The sequence below is a fragment of the Aotus nancymaae genome, unplaced genomic scaffold (genome assembly GCF_030222135.1).
Source record: "Aotus nancymaae isolate 86718 unplaced genomic scaffold, 86718_ANA_hifiasm-v0.15.2.pri h1tg000040l, whole genome shotgun sequence".
In the NCBI taxonomy this organism is placed as follows: domain Eukaryota; kingdom Metazoa; phylum Chordata; class Mammalia; order Primates; family Aotidae; genus Aotus; species Aotus nancymaae.
This window is the reverse complement of record NW_026988454.1, coordinates 57894917-57917787: the sequence shown is the minus strand read 5'-3', so window position 1 is coordinate 57917787 and position 22871 is coordinate 57894917. Positions and strand designations below refer to the sequence as shown.

The 22871-nt window shown below is 43.4% G+C and overlaps 1 protein-coding gene across 4 annotated transcripts; it reads right to left on the bottom strand.

Moving 5' to 3' along the window:
* Positions 1–3272: 3272 nt before the first annotated feature.
* On the bottom strand, positions 3273–22789 carry ZBTB24 (zinc finger and BTB domain containing 24). 4 transcript variants are annotated; one of them, XM_012438386.3, is made up of 6 exons: positions 21809–22789; positions 16473–16640; positions 15891–15974; positions 15142–15225; positions 7625–7706; positions 3273–6908 (listed from the first exon to the last, which is right to left on the bottom strand). In XM_012438386.3, the coding sequence occupies exons 1-6, from the start codon at positions 22758–22760 to the stop codon at positions 6185–6187; spliced, it is 2094 nt and encodes a 697-aa protein (XP_012293809.1). In that variant the 5' UTR covers positions 22761–22789; the 3' UTR covers positions 3273–6184. The 4 variants fall into 4 exon arrangements, 2 of the variants coding, with proteins under 2 accessions (XP_012293809.1, XP_012293810.1); XR_001105075.3 differs by lacking the exons at positions 3273–6908; positions 7625–7706 and having other exon boundaries at positions 15142–15306; positions 15891–15969; XR_010336650.1 differs by lacking the exons at positions 3273–6908; positions 7625–7706 and having other exon boundaries at positions 15891–15969.
* Between the last annotated feature and the right edge of the window lie 82 nt (positions 22790–22871).

Sequence of the window (22871 nt, the reverse complement as noted above, 5' to 3'; positions counted from 1 at the left end):
TTTGATGCTAAGCTAAGGGTACAATGGTGAGCCCAAACAGATCACCACTTCCAGTGGAGAGAGCCCAGCAGGAGGTGGAAGAAAGGATTAATCAGGTCTTTGGCAGGAGTCCAGGCAAGTGACATGGTGTACAGTGAGGATGGAAGAAGTGGATGGATTCAAAAGATACTTCAACGTGAAACTGACATAACATGGCCGTGAATTGGGTGTGGGGGTGAGGTGGGTCTCATCAAGAATGACGCCCAGCTTTCTCTCTTGGCTTGGAGTGGGTAAATCACAAATTTGGGGTCCTCATTCTTTCTTATTCTTCCTTCCAACCTTATTCCTCTGTATCCTGCTTTTTACTCAATACCCTCCCCAGAAGTCAAAGCACAATTATGATTTCCAAGACTCGAAGATAACACAAGGACTCTATCCTGAGACGCTTCAAAGATTAAACACACAAATAGGTTCAGGATCAGTTAAATACTTAATTAAAATCATCTTCGAATTCATCAAGTGACATATTATGGATATTAGGAATTCAGAATAAAAGTTCTCTACCCAGACCCCTGCCCCAATTTTTTCTTTTTCACACTTCATACTGAATATAGTACCACTTTTCAGACTCACATAAAAAAAGCTAAGATCCCTTGCTGTTACCAAAACGTGTTTAAATTCTACGTTTTGTATTACTGAGAATGTGGGCTGAGTACAAGGGCTTTTATCCTACTCCCAGCACTCTGAGGGCTGAGGTAGGAGGATCACTTGAGCTCAGGAGTTTGAGACCAGTCTGGGCAATGTAGTGAGATCCCATCTCTAAAAATAATTTAAAAATTAGCTGAGCATGGTGGTGCATGCCTGTGGTCCCAGGTACTCAGGAGGCTAAGAGGCTGCAGTGAGCCATGATCTTGCCACTGCACTTGATCCAGTGACAGAGCAAGATCCTGTGTCCAAAAAAAAAAAAAGTATTTGAATGACCTTTAGTTTAAAAGCTGTTGATGTCCTGTTTCAAGTTAGAATGACACACTGACACACACACACACACACACACACACTCACACACTCTCTCTCTCTCTCTCACTCCAGTCAACTAAGTCAACTAAAGTCTTTTGCTGTTTAATTATTTGTAAAGAATTTGAGAGCAGGACAAACTATCACGACATTCTGGCTTCTTTTAGACATCACTCCTTGAGAGCTGCTATTTACAAAACGAAGGCAAGATTTTTTACAGATCATACCTCTTTATCTGCTATTTAAAAAAGCAAGACAAAGGGTTTTCTTTCAATTCTTAAGAATTTAGGCTTAAGTTTAGAAATTGAAGATGAAATTTTACCTTAACACTTATCAGGATAACAAAACAAACCTACCCTTAATTTAAAATATCCTCAAAAATTTGAAAAAAGGGCTCACTTACAGAGGCTCCTGTTAAAAAAGACATTTTCACCTTACTAATAACTTTCATCCAGTTGGCAAATTTTGATTAAACTTTAAATCAATAGTAATGAAACACTAATATGATTATATGGTAGTTACTGAATTTCTGTAGATCATAACTTTCACTATTATTGTTTTATGTAAAAAACTTATAACTGTATGCCGGTGGCACATGCTTGTAATCCCAGCACTTTGGGAGGTTGAGGTGGGAGGACTGCTTGAGGACAGAAGTTTGAGACCAGCCTGGGCAACACAGTAAGACTCTGTCTCCACTTAAAAAAAAAAAAGTATGCTGGGCTGGGCGCGGTGGCTCACGCCTGTAATCCCAGCACTTTGGGAGGCCGAGGCGGGCGGATCACAAGGTCAAGAGATCGAGACCATCCTGGTCAATATGGTGAAACCCTGTCTCTACTAAAAATACAAAAAATTAGCTGGGCACGGTGGCGCGTGCCTGTAATCCCAGCTATTCAGGAGGCTGAGGCAGGAGAATTGCCTGAACGCAGGAGGCGGAGGTTGCGGTGAGCCGAGATCGCGCCATTGCACGCCAGCCTGGGTAACAACAGCGAAACTCTGTCTCAGAAAAAAAAAAAGTATGCTATAATTTCAGACACAGACACTCAATTTTAGTCAAAAAGTTTCTATTACATTAAGCAGGACACAGGAAATAAGAAATTATTAATAATTTTTTTTTTTTGAGACAGAGTCTTGCTTTGTCACCAGGCACCAGGCTGGAGTGCAATGGTGCAATCTTGGCTCACTGCAACCTCCACCTCCCTGGTTCAAGCAATTCTCCTGCCTCAGCCTCCCGAGTAGCTGGGACTACAGGCTCATGCCACCATGCCCCGCTAACTTTTGTATTTTTTTAGTAGAGACGGGGTTTCACCATGTTGGCCAGGATGGGCTCCATCTCTTGACCTTACGATCCACCTGCCTTGGCCTCCCGAAGTGCTGGGATTACAGGTGTGAGCCACCGTGCCCAGCCTAAATAATTTTTAATAAGAAATAAATTATTTAATAAGTAGGAAGTAAGTTACTTATTTAATAAGAAAATTATCATTTTCTTTTGGTTCTATTAACCTTGGTAATAAGAAATCCAGCTTAAAGTTTTAAAAGTCTGTATCCTAGTTCTGGTTCTACCACTTAATGTATGACATTTGGCAACAGACTTTCTCTTTGGGCTCCATGTTCTCATCTGTACAACAGGCATACTAATTACTTACCTCATCAGAATGTCATGCAGATTGAGAAATGCTTCCATTGGGTTAAGGTGCGTCCCAGTGCTCCCCTCCTGACTCCAGATGCCAGTTGTTAGGAGGTTAAGTTATATCCCCTACTCCAAATTCACATGTTGATGTCCTAGTACCCAGCACCTCAGAATGAGATTGTGTTTGAAGAGTTGATTAAATGAGGTCATCAGTGTGAGCTGATCCCATATGACTGGTGTTCTTAAAAGAGATTAGGACAGAGGGAAGAAGATGTGAAGATACAGGCAGGGAAAGACGACTAGAAGGCAGGCCTCAGAAGAAATCAACCCCACAACACCTTGATCATGGACTCACTGTTTTTTCAGTCACCCAGTCTGTTGGTATTTGTTATGGTAGTCCTGGCAAACTAATATACCAATCATGACCAGAGGTGACTGGAATCCTCCAGCCAGAGGGTGCTGTGTAAATCTGTGTGCCGACATGGAAGTTGTGTGAGACCCAGTAAGATATGAGACAGACTTAACACACCTGGCTTGGTTCCTGGCCAATAATGAGGACTCCACATGTGGAAGATATTATGTTCCCATTTATGAAAACCTAGATAAGCATCTATAATAAGAATCCTAGGTAAGCAATTATAATGAGAATCTCTTCATTTCTCAGCATCATTTAATCTGTTGGCTCACAACATTTATAACACAAGAACCAACTACAGAAAATACAGAGTAGAGGTGAGTTTCAAGCAGCACTGGGCAAGCACTTGAATAACTGATTTTGACAGTAAGAGCTCATCATTCCAAGGCTGGCCCTCTACTGGGAGAAAACCAAAGATTCACCTTCAAAACGAGGTGTTTCAGGAGCCCCAAAGCATAACATTCTATTTCCTAAGAAACACACTCTGTATTTCTGGTTAAAACAGTTTTAAAAATCGTACACATTTAGTGCAAAATGAACTGTGAAACACTGTGCTGGCAATGTAATTTCTCAAGGACACATAAGAAGCACTTTCATGTTCATGACATTTCTTTTGGGTACCCAAATCACAGAACTTTTTAATTCAAGGGGCAGAATGTATATTTGGGACAAAGAAAGAGGCTAGATTGAAAAAGCTACCATTTTCTTGTTTCTCTTTGACAGCTGGTCAAATAATTCAGGCATAGGTAGGACCGATGCTCGAGCTAGAAACAGGTGGCCCATGCCGTCCAATGTAGCAGCCATCAGCCACATGTGCCTATCGAGCATTTGCAGTGTCCCAAGGAACTGGATTTTAATTATTTTTAATATACATTTGTAAACCGATACTTCAATTCTTGAAAAAAACTTTTGTCTGTAACTACTTGATAGGAAAATGTTTTCAACTGTAAATTGTATGAAATCTAAATACAGACCAAGTATGTCCAATGAACATTAGCATCCAAAGTGAGATGTGTAGAAAGTGTAAACATTTTGAAAGCTTAGTATGAAGAAGAGAATGTAAAATGTCCAATGTATTTTTACATGTTGAAATATTTGGCAAATGTTGGATTAAATAAAGTTTTATTAGTATTTTTACCTGCTTCTTTTTATGTTTTTAAATGTGGCTACTAGAAAACTTAAAGTGACCTATGTTGCTCATGTCATAGTTCCCTTAGTGTAGAGGTAGACTGAATAAAGCCAGTGAAACTTGACTTATAAATAGCTACGTATGCATATTTTCTGAATAATCACCTAGCTATCCAGAGTGAGTAAACATTCATTTACTTCAATATTTAATTTCCTGGAGAAAATGTGGATTGGTAGGAAGGCTTTGAAAGTCTGGTAAAAAACTTTGTGTTTTAAGAATGAAATTAAACAGTTTAAACGAGAATCTGAAATAATATTTAGGGTTTAACAGCGTTTGTAAAAAATTGTTATCTTTGCTCTAGTCAGGCCTGATTTAACATTACCTTGGTTAAGATATATATCATTTTGGAAATTTTGTGATTTACATATAATAAAATGTAGCTTAGGAAATATGCAACCAAAATGTTTTCATCGTCTCTCAAACCTGAAGAATTCTCTATTACTCTAACCTCCAAAGAACTTATTTGATTTAGGTAGAAATCAAAGATGTCAAAAACAAAACAATTAATGGAAAGACTCCAGTAATTTTATAGATTACCCCTACCCTCCATCAGCATTGTTAATTTAGACATACTAGTGCCCACCACCTTTTCTCAAAAATTCCCTACCAGCTTACATGACAGTGGTAAAGAATTCAATAAAATATGCTTAGCTTGAAAATCTAACCCAAACATAATTTAATTTTTTGATGATGATTTAAAAATCATATAATTACAGACACATGCTGGCTACTAAGTCTCTGAGGCTCAAAGTTATTTTTAAGATTAGAAGAAGATTAGCTGGGTGTGGTGGTACATCCCTGCAGTCCCAGCTACTAGGAGGGTGAGGTGGGAGGATTGCTTGAGTCCAGGAATTCAAGGTTACAGTGAGCAATGATTGTGCCACTGCACTCTAGCCTGGGTGATAGGGTGAGACGCTATCTCTAAAAAAGAAAAGATTAGAAGATATTTACTTTGTGGGATTTAACCTACTCTGCAATAAAAATGAATTATAAGCTTCCATCTCCAGAACGTTATCAGACACAACACATAGATAAACATTTTCAGGAGATCAGTTAGAATTCAGTTGAGTTTATATAAGACTTAAATTACACTGAATAAGTTTTATGTTCCAGGATAGTTAAGAAAGCTTTACCTTCATGAAAATCAAATTTCATTTCTGACAAAAATTCAGAATTTTGGGTGAATGTCTTGATCCAATTTTGTATTTTGGACTTAATTAAAATTTTGACAGCTTGATTAAAAAAATATGTAAATTTATGTTTCTTGGAAAAGATGAATTCAGATTTTTTTTTTTAAATCCTATACTTTTGGCTATCTTGTTACATGAATTTTGAATTAAAATACTGAGTTTATGAGTTTGACTCTTCCTGAAGCATGACACGATGAGCCCACTGTACTGCACAAAGATAAAACTTTGAGGCTCACTTTGTCTTCGGGGACTGGAAGTAATTAAAAGGACAAATTTCCTAAACACTGTGATCTGTCATATTTAGCCCTGACTTGTATTGGTAACAACTGTGTTGCCTAAGAAAAATAAGAAAATGGAACCAATCATTCTGCCCAGTTCAACCAAGATATGACTTCCTTTGTCCTAGAAAATTAAAAAAAAAAAACTGGGGAGGTTGGCAAGACCATAACCTATGGCTGTGAACATTTAAACCTTAGAGAAAACTTGAAATCAATGCCCCCAGAGAAAAACTACCCAAGTCTTTACGAGATGTTGCAGATGAAAATGAAAACCAATCAACAGTATTGAAATGCTAAATCCAAATCTGTACCTTAGACAAGACATACACACACACACATCTTGCTACCTGGATGGTGAGCATTACAAACATCAGTCAGTCATCAAAGGAACTGCAAGTCAATGGTACGGAGAGCCTGACTTTAAGCATTCAAAATCCAGTCAGAGCTGGCTTCTGAGAAGAGCCTAATCAAGCAGTCAAACATGTTTACAGGTCAGCTCTGCTCCTGGCCAAGCGGCGTTGACTGTGGCACGTGGTGAGTGGGTGGCGGCGCATCAGGCTCCTGTGTCAGCTGCAGATGCTGAGCTGCAGCGGAAGTATTTGTAGCTAAATGGAGCTCCTCTGTTTGCTCTTGATGGGCGTGAAGATGTTCCAGAGTTTCTTTGGACAGAGTGATCACGTGCACTGGCTCTGTCTGTGAGGGCCCCATCTGGCTTTCAATCATATTGAGGCTCTGAATGTGTTCTGTTTGCTCCTGTTGAGCTGAAAGAATTAAATTCTGCAGTTGCTCTGGTTGCTGCGTGAGCAGGGTGAGATTAGCAGCCTGGTCTGCAGTCATGTTCTGGGAACTCTCTGCAGTCACGATGCTGATTCCCTGGCTAGGACCAGGCATGAAATTGATGTTATGTACAGAATCGGTTACAAGAAGTTGAATTTCCTGCTCTCCTGAGGTAGAGAGTTGATATGGCTGTAGCTGAAGAATATTCCTGACCTCTTCTGTATTATTACTGCCAGAAATGCTGCTGGCATCTGACACATGCTTCTCCTTGCTATGAATTTTCAAGTGAGCCTTCAAATTGTCTAAGCGAGCAAACTGTAAGTTACACTCAGGGCAGGAGAAAGGCTTCTTGCCGGTGTGTAGAATGCAGTGTCTCCTCTTGGCACTGGAGTCAGAGAAGGATTTGCCACAAATGCCACATGAGTATGGCTTTTCTCCTCTACAAGAAATAAACATTTTAATTTTAAAATGGAAATACCTACTTACTACTTCCTGATTATTTAGGGAGAAGCAATCAAGAGTAGTGGAAAATAACTGGCTGCAAGTCATAAGTAAAGGGTTCTCCTACTAAAGGACTTGAAGCAAGTCTCACTTCCACGGGCAGTTTCTAATCTGAAAATACGGTGGGGGTGGTGCCTGAGGAAGGGTGGCAGATGTGATAAAATTTTATGATTCCACAGTATGTATTTCAGATAAGAAAAGAAAGTAGGCTGGGCGCAGTGGCTCATGCCTCTAATCGCAGCACTTTGGGAGGCTGAGGCAGGTGGTCAAGAGATCCAGACTGTCCAAGGCAGACAGTCAAGAGATCAAGACAAGGTCAAGAGATCGAGACTATCCTGGCCAACATGGTGAAACCTTGTCTCTACCCAAAAATACAAAAATGAGCTGGGTGTGGGTCTCAGCTTCTTGGGAGGCCAAGGTGGGAGAATCACTTGAACTCCCACCTGCACTCCACTCATGCCACTGCACTCTACCCTGGGTGACAGCGAGACCCTGTCTCAAAACAAAACAAAAAAAAGCCAAAGTAATAAACTGCACAGAAAATTCTGCCAGAGTAACAGTTGGGAGAAAACTGTATAGGTAACACATGTCACTTCACTGAACATCAGAACTGAATGAGGCCTCCATGTGAGAAAAATATCTGCAAAACTTTACCGATGGATTCTGATGTGGGTCTGAAGAGAACTCTTTGCTGTGAAAGATTTGCCACAGATTTCACAAGTAAATGGCTTCTCACCTAAAAAGAAGAAACCATTTAATGGTACACATTCAGCATAAGACAAAATCAAAAAAGCACTTCAATTTCACAATATAAACAGAGCAAAGGCAATCCCCTCCATAAGCTTAAATGAATGACGCACTCAGCAAATATCTACTCTGTACCTAACCTAAGTACTGTGTGCCGAGTGCCAAGAGCATACAGAGAAATCATAAGGCATGGTTCTTTCTCTTAAAAACCTGAAAACTGCAACAAGGCGGTGAGTTACACCCCATTTATTCCTGTTTTCTCCCTTAGATATTACACCTATGCTCTCCTGCCTTACTGCTTGGCTAGGTAGCCCCTTGACCCTAAAAGACTCCTGTGTGCTAGGGTGAGTTATATATTATTCATGTTTATATCAACCTTCCAAATATATCCAGAACCTGACCACTGCTCCTCCACGGCCACTGCCTCTCTCTGGTCCACACCACCACCATCTTTTGCCTCCTACTGGGTTTCTGTTTCTGCTCTTGCTTCCCTGCCATAAACTATCAAAGTGGCCACCAGAGTGAGCCTTGATGCAATTGCATCATTTTAGCTTGGGCTGCAAATGTTCTCATGGCTTCCCACCCCAAGATAAAACCCAAAATTCTTGGCCCATAAGCGATTATAGATCTGTACCCTGTAAACCCCACTCCTCACCCCAAACCTCCCTGATCTTATCTCAGGCTGTCTCCCAGCATGGTTCACTCTCCTCATCTCCTTCAAATCTCTGTTCACATGTTATTTTATCAGCGACGCTCCCTCACCACCAAAGAGCACTACCAACCTTGCCATGCACTCCTTAGTCCAATTCTCCAATTTAGTTTTTCCACAATGCTGTTGCTGCCTCATATACTGTATATGTTATTTATTATCCATTTCTCCCTTCTTAAGATAATTTGTGGGCATATCCGCTCCCATTACCCCAGTGCTGAGAATCTGGCTTGGCATGCCATTGCAGAGATCCTTGCTGAATGAATGAATTTCATGGGGGTGGCAGACATGAGATGTTGTAACTGCTCCAGAACCCACTAGGCTTCATTAACATCAGCAAGTGCTTACTCAGTGTTAGTCTGCACACTGAACATACAATGACAGACTATTCATGTCCCCCAGAAACAAAATTAAGTAATCATAATGCAGGCAAGAAAACTAAATTGGAAAAAAAGAAAAAGAAAAGCAAGCAGCAAAATCCGCTTAACTGGAGAACAGAACAGCCAGGGAAAAGTGCAATTTGAAGTGGAAGATGGTCAGTGAGCTTCCCTTTCACAGCATATACTGGACAATTCAGGCAAGACATTTCTCCATCGAGGCAGAGGACACCTGTAACAACTTGGATGAATCTGTATCTTTGCATCATGAGCTCTTATCACTCCAAAGATTAAGACCAGGCCACTGCCACAATGTGTCTACAGTTTTCTCCATCAGAGTTGGGGCCTACTCTCATCTCGGTTGGTTTTCTCCCTCTCCAGATTCAAAGACTGAGTACCTGCCATTTGCTTGTGATTATAAAATTGTGTGGGAAACACACATCATGTATTTCGGAAAGTCTGTCGGATGGCAAATGTGTTTTGAGGGTAAATGTTTAAAATAATGGAAATTCTTTGCAGGAGCAACATCCTGCAGTGGAAACTCTTTGAGGGAGTGAGCAGGACAGCAGGAAGGCAAATTTCCACAGCCAAGGTGAATCTGCAGGGGGTCTTCCCACTTATGGTTTCTCATCTGTTCCCCTGTGTACAGCTCTACCACCTTCAACTGAGACACCATTCCTTAAGTCTATTTAGTTCTCAAACACTGACAGACCATCAACAAAGTGCACAGCTAAGAAACAGAAAAGAAACTTTAAAAGATGGGATGACTGCCTCAAATAATGCACAATCTACTTGAGGAGATGCACAAAGCAATTAAGTAACATAGGACTGTGTTTCACTGAACATTAAAACTAGTGGCGTCAACAATACTGAGTATAGACGGGGTGCTGGATATGGGTGGGGCAGGATCTGGCTAGACTGGTGAGAAGCCTGGACCAGGGTACTAGTCTCAACAGTAAGAGCAGAAGCTGGTGTCAGAAATGGACATGGTGTGCGCTAGGAGTGACGAGGATCACTCTCAGGAGCCAGCAGGCCAAGCCACCAGGAACTATGAATTCCAGGCAGGGGACCCGTAGACCCTCTGGAAGTTTTTAGCAGGACATGCTGAAAATACTAAGAAAATACACCTGGGAATGATGAGGGTGGGCTGGAGGCCAGAGGACCTCTAACAGGCTATGTACAAGGCCTGGACCAGGAGGTGGCAGGAGGCAGATGGAGAAGCATAAGGTAAGAGGATGGGGCCTGAGAGGCATGGGGACCAGAAAGAAGTGTGTTACAAGAGGATTAGACAAAGGTGATTAAAGGAAAAGGCAGAGATAGGAGTGTGATGAGAGGTCCCGCCCAGGGCAACGTCAACAGAAGCACTGATGCGGCTCTAGGGAGTGCTTCCAGACCCTCCTCTCAGCAGTCTCCTCCACGATCCCACCCTTCCCCTTCTCCAGTGACTTAAATCCTGGACCCCACTCCAGATAGTATTGATGACTCACTGCTTCTTAACATCAAAGCTGGATTTCCCAGTCCATCTGCTGAAACCTGGAATAACTTTCTTGGATTGATGATATCATCATCCAGCCCCTGCCCAGCCAGGCACGACAGTCACAGTGACATCTCTCGTTCCATCAGCTGTCACGTTCACCTGGCAGTCTAGTTCTGTCCGTCTAGACCCCTCAGCATCCTGCCTCCCACTGTGGACCACAGCTTTGTTTTTCTTAAAAAATTACCTGTGTTCATTGCAAAGGAATCAAATATTGAAAATACAAAGATATAAAACCCGCTCCACCATTCTCTTCTCTTAAGATAACTGGTTAACAATGGCGAGTACCTTTACAGACAAATCTGCTTGTTTGCAGTCTTACTCTGTGAGGCCATCCAGTGCATGCTGTTTGTCACATCAGTAAAGCCACACCACCATGTTAAAAGCCTGTGCTCTGTACCACTGTGTCTACTGCCTCAAATATACCTACCTGATCCCTTCCTGGGACATTCAGGTGGCTGTTAAGCTTGCGGAGTTATAAACAACGTTGCCTGTGGTGAATATCCTTAGGCAAACATCTTTTCACAACTGCACGGTTTACATTTTGGTAAGTATTGCAAAAGTTCCTTCCAGAAGGTTCCCAAATTATAGTCCCACAAACAATACATAAAGATGTGCATTTCCTCATGTATTTGCCAATCTTGGCAGAAAAGGGACACATGCCAATAACTGTGAAGAGCACGGTTTGACACCTGTGTATTTGGCATTCCCGCGTGGTCTTCTCAGCCGTTTCCCATCCTGTGCTCACACCTCTGCTGTGGCTCTGACCACACCACACTGTTTTATAATAGAGGGCACATAAACTTTGTAAGGGCATGTGATGGTGAGGGGCCCCCAGGTCTCAGGAAGATGGGAAGACCCCAAGTCTCAACGTTAATGATCTCAACACACAGTTGATATTTGGGAAGCTTCAACTTCAAGCCACAATGAGGCTGTGAATAGAACTGACTTACTGAGCTTTATCATTTGTTCCCAGGCAGGGCCATCTACATGTGAAGCCCACAGGGCAGAATCGGTGTTCACTGAGCACCATCCAGGAACAGGGACACTGGTGGGGTGGGACTGTGGTGGTGTCAGAGGTCGCTCACCAGGCTTCTCCGTGGCCTGGGCTAATTCCCTTGACTTGCTCCCAGCTCACCATGCAATCTTCTGATCACTAACTTGGCTTTTGGGTATACTAATGTGACGGAGGAGGTGCTATGGGCAACAGAATGGTGTAATCCCTTTGTTGAGTTGATAAGTCTCTAGTTTATCACTCCTGTGAACTTGCTTGGCCTGACTGGGTCCCTGTAAACCTGACCCGCGCCAGGTATGGGGACAAGATGTGAACAGGAGAGCCTGAGGTCCGGTGAACTGGCAGGTACTGCTTGTTTGCCTGATACTTTGCCTCCATCTCAAAGTATGTCCATCTCCCCCACTGGGGATGCTCTCTTAGGAGAACATCTCTAATCTGCCTTTGACTTCTCTAGTGCTTGGTGCAGAACATCAACCCAGAGAGAGTTTGTGCCTGAAGATCTAAGAGATGAATGACAGATCATCTCTAAAAGATGAAGTCTTGGTTTCCAGCTGAGCATGGCCTTGAGGGCAGGACTGGCACTTCTCACCCTGGCTACGCTCAATGCCCAGGGAGCAGGGAACTGGCATGCCAGTGCCGTTCACCAACATTAAAGCAGATTCTCCATGCTAATGCTAGGGCAGATGGGTCATAGTTGCTGCTCTTGGAGAGCCCCAATTTTGTGATGGGTTCAATTTCTTTTCATACTTCTAAGTCACGCAAACCACTTTACAGAGGCCCTTCTGTCTCCTTTTTAACCCATCACACATCTTCCACTTTCTGTTCTGCTTGTCAGAGTACACAGGCTGAAAAGGGTTGGCTGGAATTACAGGAGGGAGGTCTCCTGTTCCTTTTCATCCCCACTTCAAGTCCTACTGCTGCTCACAAAGACCAGAAACCTCACTTCCCCTTATACTCAGACAACAAAACCAAGGGGAAGTGTCTCCTCTGGCACTGCTCAGTGTGACCAAACCAGCTCGACTCTCTTTCACATCTCCTCCACCATCCCCGTCTCCCTGGGGAGCTCAGCACAGTGCCACATAACTATTTGCAGGCACATGTGTACGTGTGGAAATCCAGAGCTCTGCCTGCATCTCTCCCCTGAACTCCAGACCTGAATATCCAATGTTCTACCCAACACCTGCACATAGATGTCAAATAGACACCAACCAGTCCACAATCTAACTTCTCATCTGTTCTTCCTAGTCTTCCCCAGTTTTTCCTTCTTCCAGTGGCTTTTGCCTTCTCTTTCACCTCCCATATCCAATCATGAGCAAATCATATGGCTTCTTCCTTGGAATATATCCAGAACTGGACCACCTGACACCACCTCTGCTGTTCCGAGCCTGACTACTGCACAGCCTCTTAACGGGCTTCTCTGCCTCCACCCTGGCCTCCCCCGACCTCACAGGGCAGCTGGACTGACCCTATTACAACCCTAAGTCATGCCATGTCACTTATCTCAGTAAAGCCACCTCCCACAGAATAAAATCCAAAGTCTTTACCATGGCCTTCAAAGTACTTAAGCCCAAGTGTGCCCTACAATTCTTGAAGAGTACTTTAAACACCAATTCCCAGGCTCCACCCAGGTCAAGTCAATCAGAATCTTGGAGGTTGGGACCAGGTTTTTTTGTTTAAAGCTTCCCAGGTGGTAAAAGCAAGAAGCTAAACTGAGAACATCCACCTACACAACCTCCTACTCCCAGCTCGCTGGCTCTGCCTCAGTGCTCCTCCCAGCACGTCTCCAGCATGTCGAAAACATTCCTGTCTCAGGGCCATGTGCCCAGGGCTCCCCTTGCCTAGAATGCTCTCTCCTGGACATCCTCAATGGCTGGCTGCCTCCCCCACTGCATTCTCGTCTCCATCCAAGATGCCACCTCATCTGTGAGACCTTCCCAGACCGGTCCATACATAAAAGAGCAGCTCCTGGCTGGGCACAGTGGCTCACACCTGTAATCCCAGCACTTTGGGAGGCTGAAGCAGGTGGATCATCTGAGGTCAGGAGTTCAAGACCAGCCTGGCGAACACGGCAAAACCCCATCTCTACTACAAATACAAAATTAGCGGGGCATGGTGGCACACGCCTATATAGTCCCAGCTACTTGGGAGGCTGAAGCAGGAGAATCACTTCAACCGGAGAGGCAGAGGTTGCAGTGAGCCAAAATTGTGCCGTAGCAATCCAGCCTAGGCAACAAGAGTGAAACTCCTTCTCCAGGGGGGAAAAAAAAAAAAAAAAAAAGCTCCCCTTCCTGCCCCCTCACCCTGCATTTTATTCCTGAATGTGTTCACACCACCTAATGTGTTATACTTGTCTGTACTCTGCCTTTCCTGTGGAATGTTGGCCCCTTAAGGCAGGGGCCTGTTCCCAACTCATTCACTGCTGAATCCTCAAAGCCTAAAACTGCCTGGTTCCCAGTAAGTGCTCAGTGCACATGTTAAAATCCATACCCTATGAGATGTTTACTAAATTTAAGAAGAAAAACCTGTATTTAAAAAATAATGTCCAGTCCAGGCATGGTGGCTCACACTTGAGGCCAGGAGTTTGAACAAGACCAGACTGACTAACATGGTGAAACCCCGTCTTTATAAAAAATACAAAAACTAGCCGGGCATGGTGGCACACATCTGTAGTACCAGCTACTCGGGAAGCTGAGGCAAAAGAATCACTTGAACCTGGCAGGCGGAGGCTGCAGTGAGCTGAGATTGCACTCCTGCCTGGGCAACAGAGTGAGACAGTGACCCCCGCCACAAAAAAAAACAGAACAAAAGTCCAGAGCCCCCTAAATCAATCTGCTATTTACATAACTCCAGGAGACAAAAGAATCATTAAATACCTGCGATGGCAAGTTTTTCTTAGAAAATCTAAGAGGCTTATTTTTAACACATGTTCTTTACCAAAAGGTATAAAAGATCCACTTTTCTGATCTTACATAAAAAAATGTGACCTACCCTAATCAATTCTGCCTCCTTGTCATCTCTGAAACTGATTTTTCTGGAGGTGGTGCTGCTTAAGTGTTGGTTCTAGGGGAGAAACTGGAGAAATTCTCAGTGTCTACACTACATTTGTGTCTGTCACACGTTGCTGTCTCTTCTGAAAAAAATTACCTTGCTGGGCAAGGTGGCTCATGCCTGTCATCTCACTTTGAGAGGCTCGGACAGGAGGACTGCTTGAGCCCAGGAGTTCAAGACCAGCCTGGGCAACATAGTGGAACCCACCTCTACAAAAAATTAAAAAATTAAAAATTAGGTGGGTGTAGTGGTATGCACCTGTGGTCCTAGCTACTTGGGAGGCTGAGGTGGGAGGATCACTCTGGCCCAGAAGGTGAAGACTGTGATGAGCCGTGATCACGCCGCTGCACTCTGGCCTGGACGACAGAGTGAGCCCTATCTCAAAAAAAAAAAAAAAAAAAAAAAAAAAGTCTTGATATCATCTCCAATGCTGACGTAAATTAAGAGTGAAACACAGAACCAGACTCAGACTCACTATGCTGTGGTATTAAATGAATTGTGACATGAATAGTGCTCAGTAAGTGATCTCCATTTAGCTCATCTATAAGAGATGTGATTTTCCCAAAGACAGTGCTGACAACATTCTGCCTTCAGCTTTTAAATTATCTTCTAACACAACTCCCATCCAATTTACAATAAATATTTCCAAACACAGGCTGAGCAAGGGACTCTGAGAACTTCATTCTTCACTCTCCTGAAAACATCCCAGGTACCGGGGGGACAGACAAGGTGGAGTTTTACCTGTGTGTGTTCGCAGATGTTTCTTTAGCTGAGACACATCCATGAATTTGCGATGGCAGTCTTTGCATTCTGGTAATGAGTGGCCTTGTCGCAACAATAAAAAAAGTGTCAGTGCATATATGCTCTCCCTGCATTTTCTTCAGTGATTTGTGTTAAAGCACTTCCCTGAAAAATAATCACTTTAAATATGGCACTTTAACAACGAAAATTTTCTCATTAATTTGGTAACGGTTAATATTTTCCTAAGCATCTCAACTCACTGCCTCCTCCAAGAGAGTTAGGATCCTTCCAATTCTAAATGTAGTCTCTCCCTTTTTCCTCAAAGTACTGGTGTGACTGAGGACACAAATGATCTCAAATGACACTCTGAACCCACATCCATTTCTTGTCTTAGTTGGCAGGAAACAAAAAGGACAATAGGTAGAAGCAGGGGCGAGAAAGCCTGGCTGACAGCCCTGGGGTGATGCTTCTGCCCAGGCACCACTAACAACGACCGACTGAGGCTCCCTTGGGCAAGTGGCACTTTTGAAAGATGCCAATTCTGCAGGGTTTCTGTGTGTGGCACCAGACTGTAGCATACAAATAAAACTGACATGGTGGCAGACAGTAACACAAGAACATATAATTTAGACTCCTAAGGCTCTTTTCCCTAAATACCTATTTATCACCTACAATATGAACCTAATGTTTCAGGAACAATTTTTATTTGCATTTTTCCCCCCAATCTAAACATTCTCACTTTATCCTACCTGTGTGAACTCGGTAATGGCTCTTCAGTTGTCTGTTCTGGCTGAAATATTTTCCACATTGATCACAGGTAAAGGACTTCTGTCCTGCCAAAAAAACCCAAAACACTAAAACATGCAAAAACTATAAAGAACTAGAATGCTCACTAATAAGGAAAATACTACAGTGGACCCAGGTCCCCATTTTCTAGAAAAGACACAAGTGACTTGTTTACACACCCAGAAGCCTTCAGTCTACCACGGAAACACCAATGTGCAAAGGTGTGTAAGGCAACAGGGAGTGGTGGAGACTGGGGCAGAACAGGAGAATTTAAGTTTCCCCAAAGGTGTTCAAAGTAAAAATAATTCTAACCTTTGGTGGTTAAATAAAACATGCGTGCACACCAAACTCCCAGCAGCCATTTTATAAGCTGAAGGATCAATACAGAACTCTAAATTGCACTTGAACGGATGCAAAAATCCTCTTTCAATGACACCACATTGGAAATGATACTAGGCTGAGAAAACACCATTTAGGTGTTGGTAATGCCTACCCTGGGGAATGGGAATCTGTCGACAGCTCGCCCTCTGGGCAACCCCCACTACCTGAGTGCAGGCTCATGTGCTCCAGCAGTGAGTGCTTGGTGGTCAGACCCTTGCTGCACACGGTGCAGGTGTACGGCCGCTCGCCTGTGTGCATCCTGGTGTGGACCTGGAGAGAGTGCTTCTGGGCAAAGCATTTTCCACACTCATTACATTTGAAAGGTCGCTCCCCTGGAAGAAAAGCCCCCGGAACATGGTGTAAGTTAGAATCCACACATCTTTCTGTCTCTCCCAAATTAAAATAACAATAAAGGATTTTTCTTAAAAGGCACACATCCAAAAGGCCAATGAACACAAGAGACATCAGCAATACAATTTTGGAAGTTGGAACAGATGAATCTGAAGCCAGCAGTGGGTAGCACTGATACAACCTATTTTGTTTTTTTTGTAACAGGGTCTCACTCTATCACCCAGGCTGGAGTGCAGTGGCACTACCATAGCTCACTGTAGCCTCAACTTCCTAGGAACAAATGATCCTCCCACTTCAGCCTCCTGAGTAGCTGGGATTACAGGTGTGTGCCACCACCACCACACCCACCCAGCTAATTAACATTTTTTAAGAGACAGGCTCTCACTACGTTGCCCATGCTGGTCTCCAACTCCTGGGCTCAAGCAATCTTCCTGCCTCAGCCTCCCAAAGTGCTGGGATTACAGATATGAGCCACCACACCCAGCCCAATACAACCTAATTCTTAAGACACAATATCCAAAAAGCTCAGGAATTTGGTGGCACCTGCTACCTCTGGAAACAGGGGTGAGGGAGGATAAATGAAAGTCTGTTTCAAAGGTACTTAGACTCTGATGAAATCTTGCATTCTACACAGCCAGGAGACTGTCCCTCTCCCCAAAAGAGGATGAGAATGTTCTCTGAGGAGGGTTAATAAAAAGAGATCTCTGGATTAGGGGTTTCTAGGCACAGCTGAGTTGGGATCTGTGGGTAATACCCCCCACTAGCACCAAGGAAGGAGAGCTGTGCAAACCCCAGGCACAATTAGTGCCTGAAGAATATCTTAGTTTATAGTGTTATCACTCAGCTATTTCCTCCATATCATCTTTCTATATAATCATATAGGTATTGTAGTCGGAGCTGTACCAACACATTTAGTGCTGATTTATATAATCCTTCCATATAACCATATAGTATTTTGTGGTAGGAGGAATGCCTAGAGCAGTCACAGAACAGAAGCAGTACATGGGAAAACAGCCAGACCAGGACGAAAACCAAAGATCCAGGCAGTGGTGTCCTTGCCTGAAAGGGCATACGCTGTATGGCAAGAGCCTCTCCTCCTGATAAAGGAGTTGTAGTACCTTGCATCCAGTTCCTGTGGAAAGTAGGCCTCAGGCCTGAGATCCTGGAAATAACCGAGGGAGAAGAACCCCTCTGGTGTGACCAGTCACTGTGGCTGTACACCCTGTCAGTCTTTTCTTGCTTCTGGGCTAGCTCAAATCATCCTCCCATAAATATCTTAAGAGAAGAGCACTAATCTGTTAGCTCCCACTGCACTGGCTTACAGTATCTATTAGAAACCCTTTGGAGTTTCCAGCCCCAGATAAGAAGTGATGCGCATAACACCTATTGCACACAGCCCACCTCCTTGCCTTGGTGACCTAATGCGGGTGAACCCCTTTTCTGTACACGACCCTCTAGTACTGCGCACGGCCCACCTCTCTGCCCAGGTGACATAACGGGGTGGCCCCCTCGCTTGTGACTCACATGATTATGCATGTCCTATCACTAAGCCTATACATGATGACCTCACTCATGACCCTTCCCTCTGCTTGTACCTAATAAATACAGATGCTTCTGGGAGTTCGAGGTCTTGCCTGTCTCCGCTCACAGGTGGCATGGCCCCACCAAGTCCAGATGCTCTTCACCAGTTCTTCAGTGTCCTGTCTCTTTACTTCTCGGATCCTGCACCTCACACAGCATAAGGGACACCCCACGACCCTGTGGGGCCAAGAGCCCTACAGGGATCACCACAGGGAGAATAAGTCAACATTTCTATCTGGGATGATGAGACTCCCCGACTCCTTCTTCCCCCTCCTGCCCTAGACATGGGTGAGCAGCCAGGCCTAGTGCCTCCAAGTGGGAGAGAAAAAGCGTCTTCCACTAGAACATGTTTGGTCCAAGGTGACAGAGCAAAGATGTGGAAGCCAGGCACCAGCAAGGACATGGGCCCAGCTGCACCACCTCTAGAGAGGTTATGACAGGCCTCTATAACAACTGTTTCAGTACTGAGTGGGTAAGTTAAATATTAAAAGCCAGTGCGCTTGTACAAAGGCTGGAATGTAACAAAAGCCCACCAAGAGTTTTGCCTAAGCTCCTCCTGGGCCTTAAAGCATGACAAAATAATGAAGGAATTCTTAACAGGACCCATTTAGGATCAAACAAGTTTTACTGGGGGTCTGAAGGAACTCCCCAAACCTCCATGGTTTAGCAGGAGATAAGGGTAATCACCCCAGCACCTAGACTCATTTAGATTAAATAAACTTACTAAGACTCCAGAAGAAGGTCTTTGGGACTCAGACCTTAGTCACAGATTAAAAGAAGTTAATCACCTGTCTTAGATGAATACACGCTTACACGTAGACATGTAACTTAGCAGGTATATAAGCTCTGAAAAACTTTTTAAATCTTGAGTTGGTCTGGTGATAATTTTCAGGACTTCTCCTTGTAACTGGTTACAGAAATAAAAACTCTCTTCCTCCCCAGTTCATCTGCATCTCATTAGTGGGCCATGAGAAACAGAAGCCGGACCCTCAGTTTGGTCTGGGAACAAGGTTTTACAGGCTCTCTCATACAAAAAATTAGCTGGGCATGCTGGCAAATGCCTGTAATCCCAGCTACTCGAGAGGCTGAGGCAGGAGAATCGCTTGAACCCAGGGGGCAGAGGCTGCAGTGATCAGAGATCATGCACCATTGTACTCCAGCCTGGGCAACATCGCAAGACTCCGTCTCAAAAATAGATAAATAAATAAATACAGGCTCTCTTCATGCATGCAGCACTGCCAGTAGCTTTTAGCAACCTACTCTTACATATGATTAAATATGATTTTTAAAAAACCACCAGGCACTCAAGGAAAGCCTTTTGTAGTGGTGACAGATAAACAAGCAAGAAGAAAAAAAAGCAACTTGCCTCCAGTGAGGAAATGTTAACATTAACATGCTCACAGAGGTAAGATAATACACTGTGAAATAAAAGATAATTCAAATTTAAAAATTCTGAAAACAGAGCTCCTAAAGGGGAAAAAAAAATAAGAGTTGAAATAGAAAACCTATAAAGGCTGAAAAACAAAGTGGAAATCCCCCAGAAAGTAGGACAAAAAATGATGGAAATGTAAGAGAAAATAAAGTTAGAGAGAACAGAGAAAATAGAGGGGAGGAAATCATCTATGAAATAATTCCAGATTTTCTGGAACTGAAAGATAGATAGTTTCCAGACCTCATGAATCTACCTGATATCTACCCAGATGGAAGAAAACAGACCCATACTAAAGTGATGGGCTGCAAAATTCAGAATACAGGTGCTCCCTGACTTATGAGGGGACTGCGTCCCAAGAAACCCACCATATTGAAAATACCACAAGCCAAAAATGCACTTAATAGAGAGTACAGTATTAACACACAAAATGCAGAGTACTGGTCATTTACCCACGTGATTGTGTGGCCCAGCATGGCCTAAGAGGCTAATACTGAATATCATTAGCCCGGGAAAAGATCAAAACTAAAAATTCAAAGTATGGTTCCTGCTCAATGTGTACTGCTTTCATACCATTGTAAAGTTGAAAATTTGAACCACTGTAAGTTGGGAACTGTACCGGGGACAAAAGGGAAGATCCTACATGCTTTTTCTTAAGTCTTGTATGATTTAACTCTCTAAACTATGCACATATTAATCTTAGATAAAAATAACTAGCTGGACGCGGTGGCTCACACCTATAATCCCAGCACTTTGGGAGGCTGAGGCAGGTGGATCACAAGGCCAGGAGTTCGAGACCAGCCTGACAAACATGGTGAAACCCAGTGTTTACTAAAAATACAAAACATTAGCCAGGTATGGTGGTGCATGCCTGTAATCCCAGCTACTCAGGAGGCTGAAGGCAGGAGAATCGCTTGAACCCAGGAGGCAGAGGTTGCAGTGAGTCAAGATCATGCCACTGCACTGCAGCCTGGGCAACAGAGCGAGACTCTGTCTCAAAAAAAAAAAACAGCGGAAAATATAACCTATTACAGTTCAACAAATATTTCTCAAGTATCTACTTTGTTCAAAGTACCAGAATTCAAGGTCTTCAACCTATCTGTAGCTAAAGTCTTTGGGGAGCTTTTAAAAGCACCAAGGCTCCAGACAATTAAATCAGAAGCTTTGGGGTTGAGGTCCAGGCACTGGTAGTTTTAGAAGCTCCCTAGGTGATTCTAATTTGCAGGCTGAGAACCACAGTACCAGATGCTGCTAAGTAACAGAAAACTCAAGCACCAGTCCCTATACTTAAGCTTACAATGAAGTTGAGGGATATACAAGTGGCAACAACAATCTGACCCAAAGCAGAGTGAGTTTTAAGCACCTGAAAGGGCTCAAAGAAGGAAGGGATTTCTCACTAGGGCTGCAGTGTCCAATATGGTAGCCACTAGCCACATGTGGTTATTCAAATTTAAATGAAAATAAAATTTAAAATTCAGTTTCTCAGTCACACTAGGCACAATTCAAGTGCTCAAAAACCACATGTGGCTACTGGCCACCATATTGGACAGTGCAGATGTAGGAATATTTCCATCATCACAGAAGGGTGCCATTGGTTAGTGCTGGGCTGAAGGGCCCAAAAAAAGGAAGGCATTTAAAGCTAAATGGCTGAGTTAGAAAGTGGTCCACACAGACTTGGGCCAAAGCATGGCTATGGTCAAGACGAAGAATGTTCAAGAATCAGAAAGCAGAGTACACTGGGCTAGATCTTGATAAGTGGACATTAAAGGATTCAATCAACAACTACAAATGAGAGAAATGGTTGAATCAGGCTACCTGGGTTCAATCCGGGCTCTCTCACTAATGGGTGACTCTGGCAAGTTATTTAAGCTCCCTAGAACTTGGTGGCTTCATCTGTAAACTATGCACTTTTTTAGGAATCCACTCGTACATATTAGTAAATATGATTTAATCATACAATGTACAATGGGGATATTACCTACCTTGCAGGACTGTGAAGACAATTAAGTGCAATAACATGCATAAAGGCTTTATGACAATGCCCATCACATAGAAGTTGCACAGGAAATAAAAGTTATTATTATCGTCACTACTCCAAATTCCGAAACACACCGCAATAAGCCTTGAAAGCACCATTACCTGTGTGGCTCCTCTGGTGGATTGCTAAAAAGTGATTGTACTTAAAGACCTTGCCACAGTCTTTACAACGAGCTTCAGGGCCTCCAGAGCGCTTTCTCCTTCCACAGATCCTCTTGGCTGAACCATGATCTTCCTGATCCCCAACAAGTTTGTAATCTTTAAGTTTGACGGATCTCCGAATCATCCGCTTGCTGTACCGACTCTGGCTGGCCTGGCCATCCTGGGTCTTGGGATCATAGTTCTCATCTTTTTCAACTGGCATTTCCTCCTCTCTACTTGGCTCACAAGCAGGCTCCGATTCTTCCTTTTCTTTTGCTGCAATCTGCTCATTCAGTATATCACCGTCTCCTTTAACCACAAAGTTTTGTCTATTCTGAACTGAATTGTTCACTCTTAGCTGTATTTCTTCCTCTGCAGCCAGTTCTGATTTCTCCTCCTGCAGTGTGTTGACTTTCTTTGGTCTTCCCCGTTTCCGCTTTGGAGGATCGTTTTTCTTATTAGAGATAACAACCACTGGAGCACCAGCAGTGTTCAAAGTTGTTGGTTTTGGGGAGCTGTGATTATTTTGGAAGTCTGTGTAAGCCTTTACCAGGTCATAGACTTTTAAGAACTGAGCAGTAGCCAAGATTTGTTCTGTACTTTTGTCACTGGCATGGAGATAACCTGTGTAGATAAATTCCAGCAGGATACCAAAGGTGTCTGCAACCATGCCTTCCAGCATATAAATGGATTGGCCAATCTCACCCTCTTCTGCAAACATCATTGAGAAGTATTCACTACTGGCAGCAAGTAAGGCTTTGTGGGCCCGGAAATGCACGTTCTCCACGATTAAAGTAATGTCACAGAGAAAGCCTTTCTTCCTCTGATCCGCAAAACTGGCCAGGACAGTGTCACTGTGAGTGACCGAGTGTACGACGAGCTGCCCAGAAGGATCTGGCGATGTTTCTGCCATTTTCTTCAGAAGCCACGAAGGCTTAAATCTGAAACAAGAAAACAAGGTTTAAAAAGGAGGAAGCACTGTCTAAAAGGTTAATACCAGCCCACAGAACTTCCTATTCACATC